Raw genomic sequence first — 19,642 nt, forward strand, 5'->3', positions numbered from 1 at the left:
TTTCACCAGCAATGTATGAGACGTCCTGTTGCCCCCCATGCTCTCCAGCATTTGGTGTTGTCAGTGATCCAAATTTTAACTGTTCTGATAGGTGTGTAACAGTATCTCATTGTTTCAATTCGCATTTCCCTGATGACATTTGATGTGGAGCAATTTCCATATGCTCATTTGCACTCCGTATATTCTTTGGTGAGGTGTCTTTTAAGGTCTTTGGCTCATTTTTCAATTGTTTTTGCTTGTTTGTTTTCTTCTTGAGTTCTTTGTATATTTTGAATAACAATTCTTTATCAGATGTGTCTTTTGACAATATTTTTTTCCCAATCTGTAGCTTATCTTCTTATTCTCTCTTCTTTTTAAAAAAAGATTTTAGGGACACCTGGGTGGCTCAGCGGTTGAGCGTCCACCTTCGGCTCAGGGCGTGATCCTTGGGTCCTGGGATCGGGTTCCCTGAGAGCCTGCTTCACCAACACTTATTATTATTGGTCTTTATAACCTTTAGTCTATCTGTAGTTGTATCTTACTGAAGTTTTAATTTGCATTTCTCTGATGGTTAATGTTATATGCTTATTGGTCATTCCTATACCATCTACTATGAAGTCTGGGTGTTTGTTTTTTAATATTTAATTTATTTATTCATGAGAGACAGAGAGAGAGAGAGAGGGAGAGACATAGGCAGAGGGAGAAGCAGGGTCCCTGAGGGGAGCCCAGTATGGGACCCGATCCCGGGACCCCGGGATCATGCCCTGAGCATGATTCCTCAGTGGCTCAACCACTGAGCCACCCAGGCGTCCCTATCTTCTCATTCTCTTAAAATTGTCTTCCACAGAGCTTAATAATTTTTTTAAAAAATGCTGTTACTCACCCCGCTCCCACTCTCCTTTTCTTTTTTTTCTTTAAAAAATAGCTTTGAAGGGTCACTTGTTTTGCTCAGTTGGTAGAGCATGTGACTCTTAGTCTCAGGATGTTGAATTCAAGTCCCACATTGGGCATGGAGACAACTTAATAAAAAAAAAAAAAGGGGGATCCCTGGGTGGCTCAGCGGTTTAGTGCCTGCCTTCGGCCCAGGGCATGATCCTGGAGTCCTGGGATCGAGTCCCACATCAGGCTCCCTGCGTGGAGCCTGCTTCTCCCTTTGCCTCTGTCTCTGCCTTTCTCTCTCTGTGTGTGTTTCTATGAATAAATAAACAAAATCTTTTAAAAAAAAATAGCCTTAGAAAGTGACTTTTTGATAACCATTTCCTGGGAGTATTACTGTATCCCTCCTATTATCTCAATCCCCTGTTTTAAAACATTACTTCTAAAATACAAAAACTATGGATTTTAAAGCACTTTATCAATTTATAAAAATACAGCAGTTGATTTGAGACCATTTTATTTTAGGATACTTATAACCACAAAAGATAAAATGTATAGCTTTTTAATGATTTACACAGCCTAGCCTATCCATTTAAACATTTTATCTCACTGAGTAACAAACATTTATTCTTTAAGCAGAAGTACTGAAAATAAAAGATGTTTATGCCTCAAAATTTTGTACTTTATAGTTTTGCTTAGAAAGTTCTCTTTTCAACTATGTATATAACCATCTTCCGAAAACTAATTTTGACTCCAAAATATTTTACAATATGCCCAAATAAGGGCTCCAAGGCTAAAGCTTTTGAGAAGATTCAGATCTCAATTTGACAAACACTGTATTTTCTTGTTTGTTTGTTTTGTTTATTTGATTGTTTTGTCCTCAGCAGCCCTCTCCTCTCCTTTTTAAATCTACTCGTGCAGGGAAAGTAAACTCAGGACATTTGGGGTTCTCTTCTGACATACTGCTTAAAAGCTAAATATGTACCCAGTTTTTGTTCAGAAAGTCAATGATGCTCAGTCTAGGGGCATCTCTGAGGCCTGTCCCATCCAGAATGTTACCGTATCATGTGATAAGACTGGGGACATCTGAGGACTACAGTTCCTATCCCAGGCTCCTTCCTCCCTATGGATTTGGCTCATTTTGTGACCTCTGTGATCACATAGATGTTGTGCTCGACATCTACCTCCTTGGGTAGAGTATTAAAGAGACACCAAGAAACTGGATCTTACACCAACAGATCCTCAGCTTTAACCTTATCTAGTTACTTATTAGTCCAAATTGAAAGGAGCTGAAGGGAAGGCCAAAAGATGTCACTGATATGACAACCTCTCTAAACTTCTCTTAGAGACCCAAGGGTCTCAATAACTGATTAGCCTATCCCTTTCCACATATTTTCCAGTCACCACTGTTAAATCCTTCAAAATTCATTCTTTCTGCAGTGCCCATATGAGATGTGATGTCTCCCAATTGCTGCCACAATTGTATGCTCTCAGGTATGTTACTGGTTGGTGAAAAGAGAACATGTGCACACATATACTTGTGTTCACATGCACACATACACACACCATAAGGTAAAATTAAGTCTTAGTTTATTTAGTGAAAGATATAAAAAAAATACCCTGTAGTGACCTGACTGCTGGAGCAGATGCTAAATATTCAGCACAGCACTCCACTTCTCCCAGAGTGGGGAGAGAGTCACAGAGTCCCTAAGACTATGTGCAAAGTAGAGTCCTGCTGAATCCAAGAGATTTAATTCTTTGCTGTTCCACAGTGTTTTTAAACCTGATTTGTATCACTAGTTAGAAAGAATTGATAGGAATAGTCTAAACTGAATATAGGAAGAAAATGCAATCCCATATCCAGTGAAGAAAAATACTGTCCATTTCCTTAGACACTCTTCTTCCTCCTCAACTGCAGAGGAGCTAAAACCGGGAGAAGGACAGGTAGGAGATGTGGAGGAGTAGATTTCCTGTCGTGTGCATGCAAGCACATGCACAGACACACACACACTCACAAGAACCAATGCTCTGAACCATAGTTCATGCTCAAGCCAAGGTGGAAGCGGGAAGCAGAGTCTAAACAGAGCAACTGGGATCCCTGGGTGGCGCAGCGGTTTGGCGCCTGCCTTTGGCCCAGGGCGCGATCCTGGAGACCCAGGATCAAATCCCACGTCGGGCTCCCGGTGCATGGAGCCTGCTTCTCCCTCTGCCTGTGTCTCTGCCTCTCTCTCGCTCTCTGTGTGACTATCATAAATGGATAAAAATTAAAAAAAAAAAAAGCCAGACAATTTAAAAAAAATAAAAATAAAAAAAAATAAACAGAGCAACTAAGAGTTTGCTCCTGCAGGCTCACTTTCAAGCCTGCCTCTGCAGGACAGCGTCCTCAAAGTGTCTTGCTGTGGGATTACTCCCAACTTGGTGCTTTTAAACAGGAGGACTTTGTTTTTCAAGGTTGTGTCTGATTACCCAATAGTGTTATTGGGTAATATGCCTGCTCCATGATGTTCCATTAAAGTGGTCAGGATTTAAAATATTAAGAATTCCCACACCTGATATTTATCCAAAGGATACAAAAATAGTGATTCAAAGGGGTACATGCACCCCGATGTTTATAGCAGCAATGTCCACAATAGCTAAACTATGGAAGAGCCCAGATGTCCATTGACAGATATATGAATAAAGAGAGACTATATATATATATATATATATATATAGTCACCTCTTCTTTATCCATTTATATATTTGTTCATATACATATGACATATACATATAAGCCCATATATATGTTATATATATATATATAACTCACCATCAGAATGAATGAAATCTTGGCATTGCCATTTGCAATGAAATGTGGATGAAACTAGAGGGTATTACGTTAAGCAAAATAAATCAGAGAAATACCAAATGATTTCACTCATATGTATAATTTAAGAAACAGAGGAACAGAGAGGAAGGGAAGGAAAAAGAAAATAAGATAAAAACAGAAAGAGAGATAAACCATAAGAGACTCTTAACTATAGGAAATAAACAGGGTTGCTGGAGTGGAGTTGGGAGGGTAACTGGGTGATGGGCATTAAGGAGGGCCCTTGAGGAAATGAGCACTGGGTGTTATATGCAACTGATGAATTACTAAATTCTACTCTGAAACTAATAATACAGTATATGTTAACTAAATTGAATTTAAATTAAAAATAATTTTTAATAAACTTAAAAAAATAAAAAGAATTCCCATACCTGAAACTAATGCAACATTGTGTGTCAACTATAGTTCAATTTAAAGGATAATTTTTTAAATTTAAAAATACAAAAGGAATTAAGAATTTTGACACACACACAAAACGTGTCTGTGAAAAGCAGTAATTTTGAATAAAAATGACTGGGGCCAAATTCTGACTCTGCAGTAGAAACGTGAGCAAGATAAATAGTCTCCTAAACTTCAGTTTCCTCATCTGTGAAGTGAGAATAACACACATAATTAATATAATGTTAACGATACAGCATTGTTATGAAGATTAGGTGGGCTGATACACTGGAAGCTCTTGGCACGATGCCTTGGCAGTCAAGGAAGCACCCCATGACTCTTAGCTCTTACTCTTATTATTATAGTTTTATGTACATTGTGAAATTCTGAAATAGAGATCCATGTACATACTTCTTTGGCCATAATTCTGATTAATTATTTATGATAGGTTCTAGAAGGATAATTACTTAGGTTGAAGCGTATGGACGTATTGGACGATAATCCTGTTTTTTTCAGAGTTATCCAGAAAAAGAAAATTCAATTCGACAGTTCACTTCACTTGATTACCAGGGAATTCTTGAACCCTGGATATTAAATTCTTAAATTTATTTGGCAGATTACAAACCTAAATTTATGTATATTTATGTTAAAATCTAGTGCTCTTTAAGGTCTCTTTGTGATAAGTCATTAGAAAGAAAGAGGAAGGAAAAAAAAAGAAAAGTTTCCCTATTTATGGTACATCCAACAATCACAGAAGTGAAAGTTGTTTAGGAGACTGTGCCCCCCGCGTCCCCCCCCCCCAGCTTCCTGCAATCCTTTGAATGCATTCATTCCTTGGCATTCCTTTCTGACACCTGCCACTTTAAATCCCTCGCTTTGCATTGCCATTGGACTTTTAGATTCCCTCCTTATCTTTGACCTTTTTATTTAAGGATGTGACTTTTAACTAACCTTTGGCCTGTGGGTCAGCAGTTAAGCTGTCCATTCTCCCAGACTCCTTTCATCTTTTGCCTTTTTAAGGACAAAGCCAGTTGTGCATAACTTATACATATTTCGCCCATCTCAAGCCATTCTTAGGTGGTGATACTTCCTAAGGCAGGTGCTGCATGTAGAATAGAAATGATGAGAAACAGTGCTTTTAAGAAAAGCATTAGACTTTGGGGTTTTCAGGAAAATTCAGCCTATCCAAGTTTCATTTGTGTCCTCTTTTAGGGGAGGCTGCCTTCTTAACAGGGATGGTCTTGATACAGTTTTCTCATTTTGAAAATGAAGTCTCTTGCAGGGCTGTGGTGAGGAGTAAATGTTAGAAACTACCCCTCTCCTTGAGGAAATCTTAGCTTACTGGAGAAGGGGGACAGGCTATACACCAATATTTGTAACCATAGAGTAGAGGAAGTTAGGGTCAGGAAGCACAAAAGGGGATTCTAAGAAAGGAAAGTTTCAATAGAATGGTGGAAATCTAGGAGGACTTTGTGTAAGAGATGGTATTTAAGAGGAGTCAAGGGGGGATCCCTGGGTGGCTCAGCGGTTTAGCGCCTGCCCTCGGCCCAGGGCATGATCCTGGAGACCCCAGATCAAGTTCCACATCGGGCTCCCTGTGTGGAGCCTGCTTCTGTCTCTGCCTGTGTCTCTGCCTCTCTCTCCCTCTGTGTGTCTCATGAATAAATAAATAAAAGTCTTTAAAAAAAAAATAAGAGGAGTCAAGGTTTGTGAAGGAGTGGTGTTTAAGATCAGTCATGAAAGATGTTAGTGGGTGGAATTTGGAGCAGATGGAGGAGTGAGTAGAATGAGAGAGAATAAGAACATTAATGCATGCAAGTGAAATCATAAGAGAAAACTCAGAAGTATTAAGAAGTAGGACATGTGTAGAGGCCATCAAGTGAGGCAGTTTCATTAGCATGTACAATCTTTTTTTTTTAAGATTTATTTATTTATTTATTCATGATAGATGTAGAGAGAGAAAGAGAAAGGCAGAGACACAGGAGGAGGGAGAAGCAGGTTCCATGCTGTGAGCCCGACGCAGGACTCGATCCCGGGACTCCAGGATCGCGCCCTGGGCCAAAGGCAGGCACCAAACCGCTGAGCCACCCAGGAATCCCCTAGCATGTACAATCTATTTAGGGGATTGTGGAAGATACAAGGAAGGACCAGGCTGCAGAAGGCCTGGAGTAAGGCACTTGTCTCGGTCTGGTGGACAAGACACTGAAGGTTTGATAGCTAGGGAGTGATCTGACCACAGCAATGGTTTGAGAAGGATAATGAGGGAGCTGTGTGAAAGGTAAAATGAAGAGAGAGCCAGAGATAGAGAGAGAGACAAAGGGAGAGGAGAGAAAGACTAACCAGGGATGCTAGATTTTTTTCTAGACTAAAGACAATGATGGGGGAGGGGCTGAGAGCCAAAAGCTGTAAGAATGAAGAGAGCAGTGCTTAGTAAATTTATGAAATTCTTTTTTTTTAAAGAACAATTTCTTTTCTTAAATAATTTATTTGCAATAAATTAATAGTTAAATAGCAAGCCCAATGTTAAAAACGCACAAAACACATTAACAAAAAAAAAAAAAATCTTTGGTTAATACATCTAATCACATTCTATAAAGCACATTAATTCAATTTCAATTAAAAGGCATATGAAGATTACCGAATGCTGTTGAAAAGAGCATAGCAATAAGGTGCTTATCCATTTTCAATCCTAAAATACTTAGAGGGTGAACAGGGCTGTAGAAAGGTTGGACACAGAGTCAGGAAATCAAGCACTAACTGTCCATGGGACCTCAGAAGGCCACTTCAGAACACTCTGGTCCTGTTTTCTCCTCTGTAAATTGAGGAGTAAAACTAGCCAATCTAATGATCTATATAAATCAATGACCTGGTTTCCAGAAGTTTCCAGTGCCCACAGGAGACTGAACATTTTTTTCAAGTAACGGAGTAGCATAAATGGCATAATCTGTCTAAACTTTTCTGTTTGGTGCAAATGATCCATAAAGAGATATGCCATCGGTGAGCTCTAATGTATTTTAACCATATATTCTTACTACTGCAATTACCAAGCCTTGACTATAAGACACCAAGGAAGACTACAGAGTAACTTTTTAATTAGCTTCCAGTCTCATGGATACCTTGCCAAAGGTTTTGGTCTATGTGTACCTACAATTCCTTTTGACAGTCACTTTAACCCAACACAACCTGATATACCAAAACCTAAGCTCACAAAATAAGAGGTGAATTAGATCAAGTAGTATTTTAACTGTTTATTCATTTATCAATGGAATTTCCTGCAGTTTCTTTAAGTCATTATCCCCCTCATATAGTTTAGTGACAACTCAATCTCCTCACGACTTTTCAGAAGCACCCTCTTACACGTCAGTGGAAAAGCCCCCTGTATACACAGACATGGCTCCAATAGCAGAAAAGGGGGCATTCATTCTGAGGAGAGCAGTAAAATCCTGCATTCAGGCAAAGAGGTCCCCTGTGCCTTCCTCAGCAACATGTTAATATGAAGCTAATTTAAAAAACGCTGTCAAAAGTGTTATTTTGATTTAATGCCAGATGAGAGAGTAAGTAGTGTTTGACTGACAACTGTCATCAGAGCTTTGAGCTATACTATCAGTTAGTTTGGGGACAAATTTAAGTCCACATCACCTCATAGAAAGAAATGCACATTCAGAGGAAGGCTCCTAGAATCGGTGTGTATGTGTTTCCCTGGACTATTCTGGACCCATAGGAAGTGTACAGAATGCAGTTTAAAGGACCTAGAAGGAAAATATTGTTTGGAGAAATGCACTGGGCTACGAGTGTAAATGCTGTATAGATGTCAATGACATTATGACCTTGCTATCTGGGGGAGCCTCACTGAGCTTTTTTCTGATCACCAAACCAAAGAAGCTCACTTCAACCTTCCATAAGTCAATATCTTCTTTCTAGAGTAGCAGGAAATTTAAATTCCTCTGTCGTGTACACACTGAAAATCCATAATTGAAAATCCATCAATTTCCTACCTGTGGTTCAGAAGGTTTTAAAACCAAGGCTATGTCAAGAACTTTAGGGAAATCAAATGTCCCAGAGACCATCAAATGCTATTATTTGTATTCTGGGCTCAGCTATGGGATTCATCTTTGAATCCATCTTTGAATCCAATCATCAGGGTGGCACATGGTTGTGAGTACTTTTGCCAGATCCACACTGTTTCATTGACTAGTGGGTACAACCCCTCCCAGCATAGGATTGAGCTAATGCTCCATAGCAAGGAAGACAAATTACAAATTCATTAATTCATTAAAGTCTGGTATTACATTCCTATTGTCTACTCTAGATCTTTTGTTTAAACTAAGCTGTCAAATGAGTCGTTAAATGGTAATATTTGGATTTTCATAATTATATTTGAATTTTACAGGTCTTAAATAGCAGAAACTCAGGCTGAATGAAAAGTTTTAATGTCTGACATGTGCAACTAAGGGTTTAGATAACCTAGTTCAGCTGTTTTTCATAAGAAAACTATGAACTCTACTTCATAAATTATCAAGTCCTTTCCTCTCACAGATATAATCCACCTTTTGGCTTTAGAGATAACACATATATAAATGGCTCAACACAGGCAACACTTCATATTTCCACAGGGATAAGGGATACAGAGCTCTTCCACATGTATTGGCCATGTTCCTGTAATCCTCACAGGTCAGGAGGGTCTTTTCCATGAACTTCCGCAGGGAGTTCATGTTGGTTTCCATGAGGGTTGTCTTCACATTCATCAACCTTATTTCATTCACCCTCCATCACATATATCTCATTTTTCAAAACAAACTTTAAAATACATTTCGAGGGAAGCATTTTCTACTCATCCATCTGAGATCTGTTATGAGAAAACTCCTTCCTTGTAATTGAAAACAAATTGAGTAAAGCGTTGGTTTTCAAACCTGTTTTTAACTTATGTTTTTTTCCTTCTTTTTTCTTTTTTTTCCCCCACAAACAACATCTTATGCAGATCCTGGATAAATAAAATAGAGGCGGGTTGCTCTGCCTGAAAGGCCCGGGCTGGTGGCAGACTCCAAAGCCTCATGGCCCCTTTCCGGCTCAGTTGTCCCTGAGCCACCTCCTGTGGAACTTAAATTCATGCCTCACAAATTATTCATCAAGTTGATACCAGAACATGCAAAAGGCTGTCGACGGCCAGTGGCTTCTGAGCAAGTGCTGCCCTGGGTGATTACGGCCAGAGCCCCACTACACAACGTTGGGGCTTGGGTCAAGTGAAGGAACCTGGTAGTCACCAAGGAGAGTCCTGTCCGGCAGATGGGATCCTTGGGGGAAGAGTCCCAGAATGTTTCCCTGAGCAGCCACTCCCGTTTGCTGCAGGGTTTGCTCCCCTAAAACCTTGACCAGGAAGTTGATATATCTCATTGCCAGGCGAAGTGTTTCATTTTTGCTTAGCTTTTTGTCTGGAGGGTGAGTGGGGATGAGCTTCCTCAGCTTGGCAAAGGCACTGTTGACATTCTGCTGCCTCCACCGCTCCCTGGTGTTGGTGAAGATCTTCCTGGTCATGTTTGAGGTCCTGAGACAGGAAAGAGAAGGGCCCAGTACTTTGTAAGAGACAGTGGGTATCACCTGTCCTGCCAAAAATTTGAGATGTTAGATCTTTTTGAACCAGGTTTTAGGAAATTCCACTTCCTCATTTTTAGGTTTGTGGGGTTTTTTTTGGGGGGGGGGGGGGGGGTTGTTGGTGATGGTGGCTTTTGTTTTTCCTTTTTTTTTTTTTTTTTAAATCTTCCTTTTGACAATGGAAGAAAATGTGGCAGACGGGATAGGGTCAGAACAATACCCTTCAGCCTTTTTCTCCCTCCCTGTTCTGGAGCCCCCATCACAAGGTGGTTTTATCCCAGTAACCCCACTACTTCCTTTGGAACCAACTCTTCATAACTGTTCAGAATCAGGCATAGCATAGGATTTAGTATTGTGCAAACAAAATATATAGTCAGCCAACAGGGAGTTAAATATGAATTCTCAAAAATAAAAGCTCTAACCCTAGGCTTCACTAATATGATAATTTGAGGAATGAGGACATTAACACAGCTCTCCTCTTAGACGGCAGACCTCACCTGGAGGGTTGGGCCTCACTGTGCAAAATCTAAAATATCCAGACTGGACCACAATTAGAGGAGGGTGAACAGAGTGATGAAGAGTTGTGAAACCCTATTGTATGAAAAACAGAAGTGGGGATATTTGGTGTAAGAAGAAGACAAGGGGCAAGTGAGGGTGGCAATTTGCCATAGATGCTGTAGAAGATATTCAGGCCTCCACAAGCCTGCACTTGGGTTGCCTTTCCAACCCCAGGCAGCTTGGATTAACATGTGTTAATGGGAATGTAGATGATGTATCTGCAAACAAACCTCTCTGTGATCTCAGTGTGTGGTGGACATTGAGCACCCGTGCTCTATGCTCTTCTCTTGAAATAGGAACCCCGTCATCCCTATCGGAAACTGTGTGTGGTAAGAAGCAGTGCACTCACCGGTCCCTGTAATCCTGGAGGAAGGTACAGCAGGAGTTCAACATAGAGGAAAAGCCACCTTCTCCCTCCAAGGGTGTGTGTTCTGGTCAAAGCACCAAACACTAACCAGCTGTGAGGCGCTGCCTAAGTCACTTCACCAGCCTGAGCCTCAATTCCTCAGCTATACGACGGGTGTAATTATACCATCCTTTCCTCACAGCTTGTTGTAAGGATTAAATGGAATACTACACGTGAAAGCATTCTGTGAACTATAAACTAAGGAAAATAAGAGCAAACAGAGCGTTTGCTTTGTGCCAGGCCCTTTTTTTTTTTTTTGGTGCATTAACTCATGCTCTACACATACGCAAGCAGTGTTGGTTGTAGTGACAGTACTGTAGACACTGTTGGGATTGGCCAAGAGACGCTGACATATTCCAGAAGTCATTTCACTACATTGTGTGCTGGTATCTCTGCCCTTCTGTAGGAACCAAATGATGATCTCAATTAATTAGAACAAGCCATTGTTACCACCAAGCCCTGACCCTACAGGGATCAGTCACCAATGGAATCACTTATACAGTGGTTAAGAACACAGGCTTCGGAGCCAGAACCTTGTTTTGGCTTTTGGTTCTGCTCTTTAGCTGTGTGACCCTGAGCAATCTACTTAAACTCTCTATGTATCAAACGCCTCATAAGTAAAGGGGGACTCAGGGCACCACCTGTAAGGAGACATAAAATGATCCATGTAGGGGATCCCTGGGTGGCGCAGCGGTTTGGCACCTGCCTTTGGCTCAGGGCGCGATCCTGGGGACCCGGGATCGAATCCCACGTCCGGCTCCTGGTGCATGGAGCCTGCTTCTCCCTCTGCCTGTGTCTCTGCCTCTCTCTCTCTCTCTGTGACTATCATAAATAAATAAAAAAATTTAAAAAAATGATCCATGTAAGCCATTTTAGCAAAGTGTTCGGCACATAGTAAGTGGTCAATAAATATTAGACAATTACAATCACTATCTCTACAAATAAAACAGGGAAAAGTAAATGTTTATTGCAACTTAGCAAATTTTTTTTCTGATACAGAAGCTATGTGCAGTAGAAAATGTCTGAGCTTGATTTATGTATTTATCTGTTATGCTCTATATGTCTATGGGCATGCACGCATGCGCGTGTGTGTGTGTGTGTGTGTGTGTGTGTGTGTGTGCAAAATACCTGGAAGGATTCAGGTCAAACTGTTGGTAGTGGTTCCTTAAGAGAGGACAGTGGGTTGAGGGAAGATAGAAAAAGAAGATGAGTGTGTTTTATTTGTTATAGTTGGGTAATATTTTACATTTTTAAAGGATTTTATTTGTTTATTCATGAGAGACACACAGAGAGAGGCAGAGACACAGGCAGAGAGAGAAGCAGGCTCCCTGTGGGGAGCCCAATGTGGGATTTGATCCCAGGACCCTGGGATCACAACCTGAGCCCAAAGCAGATGCTCAATCACTGAACCACCCAGCTGCCCCAATATTTTACATTTTTATAACAAGAAAGGTCTCACATATTATTTGCTTCATAATAGACAAAAACTAAGAGAGTTTATGTGCTTTAATGTAGAAAGACCTGGTTTTAAATTTCAGCTCCCAATTTCTTAGTTATATGATTTTGAGAAAATCAGTTAACTTCTGTAGCCTCAATTTCTTCTCTGTAAAATGGAAATGAAGCCATCATCAGGGTTCTTGTGAGGATTCAATAATATGTTATGTGAAGTATATAATATATAAATAAGATACTATGTGCCTGCTATAAAGGTGCTTAATAAATAACAAGCATTCTCTTCCTTATACAGATGATAAGTGTCATTACTCCAAAGAATAGCATTTTTCAATCATCTGTATGGTCCCAGGACATTTCTCCATCCCTGTTCTTGTGGCCTTTCCTGCTTCTATCTGGGTTGGGTGCTGTGCTGAGAACCCAGTGGTAAGAAAACATGGCAGCCCAAGCTCACTGGCTGGCCTCAGGCTCCCTCCACCAGCCACTCAGGTCCACTTCCTTTCTCTGTGAAGACATTCTTAGTAGGACCCATAATCCAATTACAGTCATATGCACTCCGAGCTTAGGTAACAACACTTACTGACCCTATGTGTCTGACACTATACTGGCTGCTGGATACTGGGAAACCAATGTCTTGTGAATGGACAGCGAAACAGGGGCTATAGAAGCACAGAAGCAGCTTCTACCCAAGTGTTCTAGGGGCCTTCCTGGCATACCATGTGTCCTTCCAAACTGAAGGGGGTGGACTAGGTGATCCCAAAGGCCTCTTTCTGCTCTAAAATGCCACAGTGCACAGCCTATTAATAGTCTTTGATCTAACTCATTTCCAAATAACCTAATCCTTCATCTGCAATGAAAAATATGAGTGCCGTCAGAACTATAGCCAACTAAAACTAAAATATGACAGTTTGAACCTAAATCAAGGGATTTTAGATAGAAAACTATTCAGTTTTGTTTACACCACGAGGCTGGCTGCTTTGCAGCCAGGACTGTAGGAGCAAAGTTACTTTCAAGCTTTTCTTGTCAAGGGAGGGTTTAGCTCACTCACTAAGTCAACTCTACTTCCTTATGTGTGGGGGACGGGGGGGGGGGGGGGGGGGGGGGGGGGGGGGGGGGTGGGCAGTAGTGGTCCTTTTCAAGCTGGGAAGAGAAAGATTAAGCAGGATAAACTAACTGGTGTTCTCTTCTAAGAGGGCTCAATCCTATTGTGCTAGAAGCAGACAGAGGAAATAAGGAGAGGAAAAGATGGGCTTCAGCTTCAGAAATGTAGCCTGCCATCCTAGAAGGAGCTTAATAATGCCTTGTTGATTTAGCCTCAAGGGTGTTACTCTCCTCCACAGGGGGAAATAGAAATCAGGTCTTTAACAAGCTGGGAAAATTCAAAGTAGTGGTCACTGGAAAATTACTGAACTACTTATTAAATCAAAATAAATTGCATTTAGTGTTTTTCGAGTTGTAAGGCCCGATTACTGCTAAGCTTGATCTCAGAATAATTTAAGAGCTTAAAAAAATACACCAGATGCTGCAAAATCAGAAAACACCTGATAGATGTCAAAAAAAGAAGTAAAGCATACTGTCCCTGGGTCACACGGGGAATTGGTGGCATGGCCTGTGTCTCATGCCTCTGTATGTATGCATCTTTGTCACCACTGACTCCTGCTGGGTCAGGATACATAAACTTTTTGTGGCATGGATTCTTTTGGCAGACTGGGGAAGTCTAGGGGAGGACTCTATCCCAGGACAATGATTTTAAATCATTTTCACAAAGTGAAAAGCTTTTGGTGCCCTTCTCAAAATAATTATTTTAAATGCATGAGTTGAAATACATAGACGTATAAAAATAATCCATTATCATTAATAATTCTTAAAATAATTTTAAAATGCAATATAGTAGTAATGTGCTTTGTTTTTAACACATTAAATGACTTGTTACCATAATTTCTACACCATGATATGTAAGCAAAAGATCTGCAACATATGTGAGAGGAAGGTATTTATGATTTTTGTTGGTGACATTGTCACCTGTACTACTTTTTATTACCCACATTTGTAAATAAAGGAAAGGCTAAATTTAGATGAAAGGTTACTAGAAGTAAAAATGTAAATTCTCCCCATCCAAATACACAGAGCCCCTGATTTCTATTTACATCCCTCTGGTTGGATAGGTGTCACGGACCTGGGGTTAGGAACACCTGGGCAGGGGGAATGTAATGGTAAATATAATAGGAATATATATAGTTGGACACAAACTTCCCTCTCTTATATTGTCCTCACTGAAGATAACAGGTTACCAAAGAAAAGAATGACAATTATGCCCCCACCGAAAGTAGCCAATGCCCCCAATAGGGATTGCTGCTTTTCCGTGACAGTGGTCTCTGGACACAGAGCCTAGGTCAACAAGAAAAGGGTGCAGCCCAGGCTCACAGCTAACATTCTGCGGTGGCCTGTCCCAGGCAGTCAGATTCATGTGGCTCTTTGTTCATAAGACTTTAAATTCCTCCTTCTTTCATTTGGTCATGTGTATTTGTCTCTTCATCCATCTTTTTCTCGAAAATAAGTGAAAACAGTCTCCAGAAAGAGAGAAAGGTGATTTACATAGACAGGTTAAGGGAAGATGCCTAACCTCCCACACTGGGCATAGCGTTGCCTTTTGAAATCAGTACAGAAGTAACACATGCTCTTCCAAGAAAAGAAAAAACAAAACAAAACAAAACAAAAAACAACCAACAAATGAGCTGTCCGTAGGTGCATAGAGTAAAAACACAGAAGGTTCTCTATCTATACCTTCAATCTGATCGCCCAGCAGTAGCCAGTCTGGTGTGTATACTTTATAACACATATGTCCTTTAAATAGCAGAACACACACTATTATGCAAACTACTTTCCTCATTAGACACCTCTGCATGTTGATGTTCTAATAAATGCGTTTCCCATGAGTAGCAAGCAGTCTTTGGGTGGGCACCCCGCCTGGTGCACCTGAATCCTCTGCCTGTCCCGCCCCACCTGCGGCCCTCGCCCCTTCACTTCTCGACTCTTCCCTTGGCCTGCAGCGCCCCGGGGGGCAGCTTGGGCTGGAGCTGGGCACCTCCACCTGCGGAGTCGGCACCTGCAACTGCGGAGCTGGGCACCTGCAGCTGCGGAGCTGGGCACCTGCACCTGCGGAGTCGGCACCTGCAGCTGCGGAGCTGGCACCTCCACCTGCGGAGCTGGGCACCTGCAGCTGCGGAACTGGGCACCTCCACCTGCGGAGCTGGGCACCTGCACCTACACCTGCACCTGCAGAGTCGGCACCTGCAGCTGCGGAGCTGGGCATCTCCACCTGCGGAGCTGGGCACCTGCACCTGCGGAGTCGGCACCTGCAGCTGCGAGCGAGTCGCTCACCGGGACGGGACGCCCTGGCAGGAGCCGCGGGGGGACCTCCAGCAGCACCCACCGAGGTGGGGCGACCTGGCCGACCGCGCAGGGCATCGCTTTGCTCCCCCGTAGCCGCGCCCCGCCCCCGACCTCGGAGACCCCCCAGGGCTTCTACTGAGTCCACTGAGTCCTCGGCCCTCCTGGCCCCCGCGCCCCCGGGGCCGACGCACCTCCTCGCGGAGCCGGGAGCCGCCGCCTCGCTGGCCGTGTGCGCCCTCGCCCGGACGCGCGCCTCCGCCGCCGCCTCCGCCTCCTCCTCCTCCGCCGCCGCCGCCGCCGCCGCCTCCGCCTCCTCCTCCTCCGCCGCCGCCGCCGCCGCCGCCTTTATAGGCCGCGGCCCTTTGTCTCCGGGCCCCTCGGGGCCTGCCCGCCGCCCCGCGCCCCTCCCGCGCCCGCAGGACGAGGCTCCCGCCGAGAGGGCCAGGGGCGCCAGGGGCCGGGAAGCACGGCGACCCCGGCCCAGCGCAGAGCCGGTTACTCCGCGCCCTGCCCACGGGGCTTCCCGCCTCCACCCTGCCCCTCGGTCTACACTCCAGCATCACTCAACGACCCGATGAAAGCCCAGTTGGGATTCCTGTCGCTCCTGGCTCAAAGCCCTTATGCGGGTCTCCATTTCACTCAGAATTAACCTGAAGTCTTCACAAGGGCCCCGAGGGCCCCCTTTACCTGCCTGTTCCTTCCCTCCCCCAGGTTTAGTCAACTGCAGCCACTCTGACCTTTGTTGTTTCAGGAACGTACCCAACGCACTCCCGCCTCAGGGCCTTTGCACTGTTTTCGCTGCCTGAAACTCTCTGCCTCCAAGTTACCCACGTAGTTTCCCACCCCCACCTCACCTCCTTTCATCCATTGCACGGTTATTACTGAGCACCTACTATGGTCCACCCTGTACAGGTGCCGGGAGACAACTTCACACAAAACAGACACAAATCTCTGCCCTCAAGAAGCTGACATTCTTCCTGTCTTTGGTCAAATGTCACCTTTTTTTTTTTTTTTTTAAAAAAAAAAGAGGGATCCCTGGGTGGCGCAGCGGTTTGGCGCCTGCCTTTGGCCCGGGGCGTGATCCTGGAGACCCGGGGTCGAGTCCCGCGTCGGGCTCCCGGTGCATGGAGCCTGCTTCTCCCTCTGCCTGTGTCTCTGCCTCTGTCTCTCTCTCTCTGTGACTATAATAAATAAATAAAAAAAAAATTAAAAAAAAAAAGATTTTATTTATTTATTAATGAGAGACACAGAGAGAGAGAAAGAGGCAGAAGCAGGCTCCATGCAGGGAGCCCGAAGTGGGACTCGATCCCGGGTCTGGAGGATCACACCCTGGGCCGAAGGCAGGCACCCAACCGCTGAGCCACCCAGGGATTCCCCCAAATGTCACCTTCTTATGAAGATTCTGAGAACATCTAAAATTGCACCTTCACATACATAAGGACTTTTCATCCTCCTGCCCTGCTTTATTCTCTCTTTGGTACTCCTCTCCGTTTAGCAATATTTTACTTATTTATTCCGTCTGTCTCCTCCCAACCCCAGTGAATAGGCATTCATCAAACATTGGCTGATTAACGAATGGATAAGTAAAGGATTTCTAGATATCACATTCTCTAAAGGACCCAGCATGGGATTTAAAATCATAAATTCACAATACATTATAGCTTCATGGATAAAAGTGAAGGACTCTGGAGTTGCTGCCCAAATTGAAATCCCTGGTCTACCCCCTTATGTGACCTTAGGCAAATTATATAACTTCTCCCTGCCTCAGTCTCCTCATCTGTAAAATAGGACTATTTTAAAATAGGACTGTTGTAACAACAACAGGACTATAAGGACAACTACTGGCTCCCTTTCCTGGGAGAAGATTATATAACCCCACCCATTGCCATGTGCTGGACAGTGCCTCCCTGTAGGTGGTGGGAGGGGACTTCTCTGCCCACATCCTGGCTTGGCCATGAGACTTGCATCAGCCAACAGAGTGTGAGCAGACCTGACATCTGCAGTGATGGAGGGGAAGCTCTAAGAGTGATTCCTAGTTGGGCTGTCATGAGAAATGTTTGGGGTTGGGGCTGCTCTTTCAGCCTGACAGCCATAGAGCAAAGCCATAACCAACCACAGCCCTCATGTAACATGACCAAGGAGTGAATCTTCACTGTTTTAAGCAAGCCACTGAGACTCTGAGATTGTTTGTCCCTCTTCATATATATGTATTTCTTATTATATTTTTATTATATTTATTATAAATTTTTTAAAAAGCTTTTGTGTGAATTGTTAGAGCTTCCAGAAGCAAGAAGGTGAAGAAAACACTACATCTACATTCAAGGAGTTCACAGCTTTTGGGAGGGAGAGGCATGGCCATAATGACTAAATACAAGAGAGTCCTGAGTGCCAGAGAGTGTGAACAAGATTCTAACAGGAGGATCAGAGATTTCTTGTGAGGGGGATGGCATTTAAACCCGGCCCTGAGGCAGGGCTGCCTCTGACATCTATGGGATCTAGGACAAAGGTACAGATGGAGACTTCTGAGCCATCCCCATTCTTTCCCCACTGCCCAGCTCTGTTCTGCTCGGTGAAGGGCTTTGTGTATATGATGTGGACTCCCAGCCCACATGGACCTACGGAAGAACCCTGTGCAGGCTCTGAAAATAGGCTCAAGGCCACTTGAGCAGAAATTCAGGGAGTCCTAGATACACAGAGTGTGGTCTAAATCCAGGGGTCCTGGATACCCAGAATGGGATCTAGAATGTAGGAAATGGGCACCCGGTGAGTACTGGAGAAGAACTAATACAGAGTCATCTAAAGCACATCTAAAAAGGCAGGAGTTACAGTTGCCTGGGTACCTGGGCAGAAGGGTGGGAAAGACTGAAGGAATTACACAGATAGGAGTGGAGGAGAAGCCAATCCATGTGAAGCCAGCTGCATGGATTGAAGATGATGAGAGTGATATGTTTAGGTTTACAGGTTCCAACACTCATCTGGTAGCAATGCAAAGGATGGAACGGGAGTGGGGAGTGAGTTGGAGAAAATTGATCAACTTGTGCACAAAGGGGGCCCTTAGAAACACACTTTGATATTTCTAGCAAACATCCTCCATTTGTCCTCTTTCTGCCCTTCTGTCTGCTTTGTGGGCTGTGGAAGGGGAACTGCAGATTCCCAGTGCCCATGTTTTTCTACCAAGCCCTGTGACATCACTATTCTGATAGACCGCGTATTATATTTTTTAAAAGATTTTATTTATTTATTCATAGACACACAGAGAGAAAGGCAGAGACACAGGCAGAGGAAGAAGCAGGCTCCATGCAGGGAGCCCGATGTGGGACTCGATCCCGGATCCCCAGGATCACACCCCAGGCTGCAGGCGGCGCCTAACAGTTGCGCCACCGGGGCTGCCCTAGACCGTGTATTATATTTTAAACCAAGAACCCATATTACCCTTCATGTTAGCCAAAAACCTTAGCAAATGTATTTGCTTAGTGGCATAGTCTGTTATTGCTAAAAAAAAAAAGGGGGGGGGGGTGGCAGCCTGGGTGGCTCAGCGGTTAAGCACTGCCTTTAGCCCAGGGTGTGATCCTGGAGTCCTGGGATCGAATCCCACGTTGGGCTCCCTCCATGGAGCCTGCTTCTCCCTCTGCCTCTCTCTCTCTCTCTGTCTCTTGTGAATAAATAAATAAAATCTTTTTTAAAAATGTCGCAACTGGGTAGCAAGGGCAGAAATGTGTTGATGCCAAATGAAACAATAAGCTGTGGAGTGGGATCTGTGCACAACTGGACAAGAACTGACAGGAGAGCAAAGATTACAGAGAAAGGGACCCAACTATACTGGCTCACTGGGACCAGGGTCGACATTTGCTTTCTTCTCAAAACTGTCTTACACATTATTGTTGCCTTTATTTTTAAAATGGGGAAACATTTTTCGGTGCCCCATTCCACTGGCAGTGATTCTTCGGATGATGGGCCCTCTTCCATCCCGGGTCTCCCAGTGCTGAGAGTTAGGGGCTAGGTCCGGTCCCCCAGGGGAAGGGGTTGAAGGAGGAATTTACATAATCCGATTAGTGAGGGATTAAGTTTGGGCAGCTAAACGCCTCTGTGTGCTTGAGCTAAAACCCTTACTATTCATGGCTCTCACTGCCCCCTGGAGAGACTGC

The 19,642-nt window shown here is 43.6% G+C and overlaps 1 protein-coding gene across 1 annotated transcript; it reads right to left on the reverse strand.

Moving 5' to 3' along the window:
• Positions 1-6,633: 6,633 nt before the first annotated feature.
• Positions 6,634-15,751, reverse strand: TAL2 (TAL bHLH transcription factor 2). Its single transcript, XM_041763083.1, has 2 exons — positions 15,689-15,751; positions 6,634-9,641 (listed from the first exon to the last, which is right to left on the reverse strand). Exon 2 carries the CDS (start codon positions 9,629-9,631, stop codon positions 9,314-9,316), a length of 318 nt encoding a protein of 105 aa, XP_041619017.1. The 5' UTR covers positions 9,632-9,641; positions 15,689-15,751; the 3' UTR covers positions 6,634-9,313.
• Between the last annotated feature and the right edge of the window lie 3,891 nt (positions 15,752-19,642).

This window comes from Vulpes lagopus, chromosome 7 (assembly GCF_018345385.1).
Source record: "Vulpes lagopus strain Blue_001 chromosome 7, ASM1834538v1, whole genome shotgun sequence".
Taxonomy (NCBI): domain Eukaryota; kingdom Metazoa; phylum Chordata; class Mammalia; order Carnivora; family Canidae; genus Vulpes; species Vulpes lagopus.